The 5,667-nt window shown below is 37.3% G+C and overlaps 1 protein-coding gene across 1 annotated transcript; it reads left to right on the top strand.

The window, feature by feature from the left end:
• The first annotated feature begins 364 nt into the window (after positions 1 to 364).
• Positions 365 to 5,455, top strand: LOC116378948 (serine/threonine-protein phosphatase 2A catalytic subunit beta isoform-like). The gene is made up of 5 exons (XM_031840855.1): positions 365 to 1,177; positions 3,126 to 3,296; positions 4,291 to 4,464; positions 4,597 to 4,686; positions 5,219 to 5,455. Exons 2-5 carry the CDS (start codon positions 3,180 to 3,182, stop codon positions 5,429 to 5,431), a joined length of 594 nt encoding a protein of 197 aa, XP_031696715.1. The 5' UTR covers positions 365 to 1,177; positions 3,126 to 3,179; the 3' UTR covers positions 5,432 to 5,455.
• Positions 5,456 to 5,667: the final 212 nt, after the last annotated feature.

The raw sequence follows: 5,667 nt of genomic DNA, 5'->3' as shown, positions 1-5,667 counted from the left end.
AAAGCTTTTTTTATGGGTTTTAATGTCGTCAAAACATATCAGAACATGTACAATAATAATTATAATATATTTAAATGTTAGCTGCAGGTTCAGACATTATGGTGGTTGAGTTTAATGAATGAAAGAATAATAAAAATACTTATTTAAGTTCAGTAAAGCGTTGAAAATGTCTGAGTTGTGTTTGGGTGAAGTGGAAAAGTTAATTAAATATATTTAAATTTATTTAATTTTAATATATTTTATTTAATATTTAAAAATGTAATCAGCTGAAATCTAATGTTATTTTAACTATGAAGCCTTCAAATTATTTAATTAATTTAATATAGTGGAAAGTCAGTTAACTTTTAAAGCATTTTAAGGATGTTCAAGATAATAAATGTAAATATTTATTACTTTTATTATTCAAGGAAATGTCTAAATATAATATTAGTAATAAATTATCCTGCCAAAAGTGACGTTTTTAGTTGATTAATCATTAAGTTAAACGACAATATTTAATTCTTCCCAGATGTGATGATTTCTGATTATAAAGAAATTTCACTATTTTATTACCTTATTATAGACAAACCAATGATAAAGATAATAGAAAATAATCATTAGTTGCATCACTATTGTATTTAAAGATATATTGATATATTACATCTTTTCAGTACCATTTCATTTTAATAAAGATAGATCAATAATGTTATATTTAACATGTACAGCTCTTATAGAGCTTGTGTTAATAACAGAAACTGATGATTAAATTAGTCTTTGAGCAGAAAAACGAGCTGTTCCTCCTAAAATGTGAGGATTTCCTGCTTTGTCTTTATTTATCAGTTATATTCGATATCTTTGTGTTTTTGACTGTAGCTTAAACTAAAAAAGGTTATTTGAAGACGTCACCGTGGACGTTATTCCTTTTATTATTTAGACATTTTATAAACTAAACGATTGATGACAAACAAACTGTTTCCTGAACGCTTTGCTTTTTCTATCACTACGGTGTCCTGTGAGGTCACACAGCTTTCAGCGCCTCTAAATAACCTCCGGTCCGTCGTTGATGTCACCAGTTACTGTTTGTGTGTCTGAAGACTTTTATTAAAACATCTTAACGGTCACAAACTGAATAAATAATCTGTGTGTGTTCCCTCTCCAGGCCAAGGAGATTCTGACCAAGGAGTCCAACGTTCAGGAGGTGAGATTTCCCACAATGCACCAGAAGCATGTAAACCCTTACTGGTTTGTTTCCAGAGTGAGACGACAGTGTGACAGACGGTTCATCTCAATACAGAGCTGAAGGCTGGTGTTACAACACGCAGACGTCTAAGAGGAACCAGGAACACACTTTATAAATCTATCAGTTATTAGTCTATCATATTATTGAATGTCACGTCATTTACATGTAAAATGAGTTAAAAAAGCTTCAGAAAATTAAACCAATTTACACATTTAGTCTCAAACTCATGTTTGAAGAAATGTTTCATAAGATGTACACAAATTAATACATAATTTGACAAGAAACATTTGTTTCTACAAATGTAAAATAATAACGTTATCGTGATGTGTTCACATGTCATCTGTAAAATGTAGTTTTGGTGATAAACTAGAATGAATCCAGTAGTTTGAAGGAGATGTTTTCACGTTAATATAAAATAGATATTAGCGATGAATTATGAGCTGTTTGACTTCCTAACACAAGCTCTAAGCTCATTATTATACTTCATTAACACTACTCGTGACTCAATGTGTTTAATCAAAGCTAATATTTAAATCTAAATATAATGTATCGCTCCTTTAATCTCTGGTACAGATAACCACATAAGAGAAGAAGAGAGTCTCAATCAGATGAAACTGACTGACGTTCTTCTATCTTTAATATATATCTTTAATATGTTTAAGAGTCTGTGTCGTGTGTTTGGAGCAAAACGTGAACAAAGTGTTTACAGTGTAAACTGAGTCTCTGCTGAGCTGCAGGCTGTCACACACACTTCACTCTTTAAAACATAATAACTATTTCCTTTGATAAATGCTGAGGTCACAGTTTTTAGTGTTCAGTTTTCCTAAACTGATGTATTTATTGTTTCGTTCTACTTCCTGTTTCTCTGCTTTTGTTCATCTCTAACCAGGAAATGGAAAATCTCTTTAAGGAAATAGTTTCGTGGTTTAAAGTGAATAACGTGTTTATTCAACGTATTAATAGTGTTTATGAATAATGTCGACAGGTTTGATGAGTTACACTTGTTGTGTTCAGGAGCTTTAATCTGAATTATCTTACTAAAGAGTGATTCAGACTGATGAGACGTTTATTTAAAATAAAACATTCTCATATATTAGCTCATGTTCACTCTTTGCTCTCCTAAATCAAGATCATATATTAAGACTTGTTATTCTACAGTTAAACATGCTTCATCATCAAAGGTAACATAAAAGATTGATTTATTGAAATTTGAAGTAAGTCATCTCAAATATTTATAAGAAAATGAGAAGGAAGTCTTTAAAAAAACAAGTAGAACTCTGTGAAGCATGAGTGTGTTTCTGCGTTCCTCTTTGTTAGATCCTCTCACCGTCCTCGTAATAATAATAAAATATACTTCATATACATCAACATTAACACAAACCTTAACTCAAGGTCCACGAATAGCTTTCCAGAGATTTTTATCTAGAAACACTAATTCCTACATAAGAAAAAATAAAAGTATAAATTAGATTAGATTAGAAAACTTTATTAATCCCCAGTGGGGAAACTCTTTTGCCACCCAGAAACTCATACAGACGACACAGTACACAACACACTACTTTAATTACCTTAAAGTAGAGTAAAGCTTTGACATACTGTGTTATCAATGAATAATATTGATCTGTTAACACTGCTGTGAGATTTAATCTCTACATGTTTAATATATAAAGAATAGTTTAGAATATTTAATCTCAGATTTGTTTTCTGAAAGTCAAGATTACATCTCGTCTGTTTTATTGATCAAAGTGTTTATTAATCTGCTGAGTGAAAACTAAAGAAGTGTAAAAGTGTAGTCCTCCTCTGTGGGTGGAGACCCAAACGTGACGTGGTTCCCTGTGTTACTGACGTGGTTCCCTGTTGTGCTGACGTGGTTCCCTGTGTCGCTGACGTGGTTTCTTGGTCTCAGGTGCGATGCCCGGTGACGGTGTGCGGAGACGTTCACGGTCAGTTCCACGACCTGATGGAGCTGTTCAAGATCGGAGGGAAGTCTCCCGACACCAACTACCTGTTCATGGGAGACTACGTGGACCGAGGCTACTACTCTGTGGAGACGGTCACGCTGCTCGTCACACTAAAGGTAAAACATACGTATATATTTATATATTTAGATATTTATATTGGGGCTGGGCAAGTTTACGCGTTATCACGTTAACGCATTAATTAACGCAGATAATTATTTTATCGTGTGTTAACGCAGTGGTTTTATTATTACTAAGCCAGCTGGTTCTCTGTGGTTTCTATCGGCTCTATTTCTATTAATTTAAAAACAACACATCACAGATCAGCACTGTAAACAAACACACATTAATAAACTCACATTTCACAACATGTCGTCTCTCTGACGACAGTCAAAAGCTGGGAAAGGTCACCGTTTAATTGACAGCTGACGACCGCGTTGTCCCGCCCCTTGTTGCTAGGTAGGGGTGAACAAAAGTACATGTACTCGAGTACAAATATGAGGTACTTGTACCTGACTCATGTATTTGTCTTTTCTGCTATTTTGTACTTCCACAACTTCGAGGTAAATACCTTTGCTGCTCTACATTTATCTGACAGATTTAGTTACTTTGCAGATTGAGATAATCATAAACTAATAGAAACATATAACTTATTGTGATATTTTAGTTTTATTTGAGGTGTGCGGAGTCTCATCAGCTGTGATTGACGGCGCTCGACTTCATTCAGACAACATGAAGCTTTCTTACATCTGATTGGATGAACAGACGTGTTTTCAGTCTTTAAGGAGTTGGAACGACTTCCTGTTCGTCTAAAACATAAGTGAACAAAGTGAATCCTCATCATTGACGATGAAGGCAGAGCTGCAACTAACATCTATTTATCCCAAAGCAGTCCGAGATACTTCATCCTGTTCAACCTTCATGATCAGCTGGATATGAAGCTTCAGTCTGTTTGTCTGGATGCCCTCTCACCTCGTCACAGAGCGTTGTACTTTGAGTAAACGGTCAAAGAAACGTTTACATTTGTAAATATCAAGCGGAGCAGAACCTCTGTTTTCCTTCAAGAGAGACGCTTGAACATCTTCTAATGAGGAAGTGTTGTTATTTGTTTAGGTTCGTTTCCAGGAGCGAATCACCATCCTGCGAGGGAACCACGAGTCGCGGCAGATCACGCAGGTCTACGGCTTCTACGACGAGTGTCTGAGGAAGTACGGCAACGCCAACGTGTGGAAGTACTTCACCGACCTGTTCGACTACCTGCCCCTCACCGCGCTGGTGGACGGACAGGTAACATGACCACGAGCTTCGTTGTCCCGGGGGGGTGGGGGGTGGGAGACGATGTAACGGCTCCTGGTTGTGTCAAAATAAAAGTCTCCACTCAGTGGATTGTAAAGCTTTTATTTTGTGTTTTTGTTTCAGATCTTTTGTCTCCACGGAGGTTTGTCTCCTTCCATCGACACTCTGGATCACATACGAGCTCTGGACCGCCTGCAGGAAGTCCCACATGAGGTACACACACACACAGGGTGTGTGTTGAGATGGAGCATTTGTTGGGGACTATTTTCAGCGGCGGATGAATCCACGTCTCATGCTCTATTGAGTGTGTGTGTGTGACTGAGTCAGAATAAACTACAGTGTGGTGATGATGATGATGATGATGATGATGATGAAGGAACATCCTGGTTTCCATTCACATATTTATCTGCACATTCGAAAAGCTGTAAGAAAACAGCAGAATTCTCCTCATGGATTCTGGTAAATTGTGACGTCGTGAATGTTCAACTCACATGACTGATCAGCTGATCTTCTCTGATATCCCATAATAAGCTGGTCTTGGCCCCCAGACATGACTCCTACCAGCTGACATGAGAGAACTATGACTTAAAGTCTTCTCTGCTCGATAAATAGATGATGACTCGTGTTCTGTTACTGGTTCTTTTGAGGCTATCGAGGTAACTTCAGGGTTAACTCTGTGTTTTATAGTCGTACTCGTGACCTGCTGTGGTCTCTAGTACTGATACTGGTTCTGGTTCTGTTTCAGGGTCCCATGTGTGACCTGCTGTGGTCTGACCCAGATGACCGTGGTGGGTGGGGTATCTCTCCTCGAGGAGCCGGCTACACCTTCGGTCAGGACATCTCAGAGACCTTCAACCACGCCAACGGACTCACTCTGGTGTCCCGGGCCCATCAGCTGGTCATGGAGGTGAGGCACAGACACACACACACACACCAACAGCTCATAATTCATCTCTAATATCTATTTTATATTCATAAACATCTCCTTCAAACTACTGGAATTATTCTAGTTCATCACCAAAACTACATTTTACAGATGACATGTGAACACATCATGATAAGGTTATAATGTACCTTCAGCCAGTACTCATGTTCACTGAGCAGAGCCTGAAGGCATCATCATGTAACTGAAGTGAACCTCTGTTGATTAGCCGTTAGCGGTGCTGCTAACGTTACTAGCTCTCCTGTTGGTTA

This window comes from Anarrhichthys ocellatus, unplaced genomic scaffold, assembly GCF_004355925.1.
Source record: "Anarrhichthys ocellatus isolate YVR2014 unplaced genomic scaffold, GSC_Weel_1.0 scaffold3462, whole genome shotgun sequence".
NCBI lineage: Eukaryota > Metazoa > Chordata > Actinopteri > Perciformes > Anarhichadidae > Anarrhichthys > Anarrhichthys ocellatus.
The sequence above is the reverse complement of the archived record's forward strand: the minus strand, read 5'-3'. Positions and strand labels throughout refer to the sequence as shown.

Excerpts from the sequence above, each read along its gene's own strand:
- LOC116378948 (XM_031840855.1), top strand. The coding sequence starts at position 3,180 with ATGGAGCTGTTCAAGATCGGAGGGAAGTCTCCCGACACCAACTACCTG. Across the intron at positions 4,465-4,596 it reads CCGCGCTGGTGGACGGACAG|ATCTTTTGTCTCCACGGAGG; the intron begins GTAACATGACCA and ends TTTTTGTTTCAG. Across the intron at positions 4,687-5,218 it reads TGCAGGAAGTCCCACATGAG|GGTCCCATGTGTGACCTGCT; the intron begins GTACACACACAC and ends GTTCTGTTTCAG.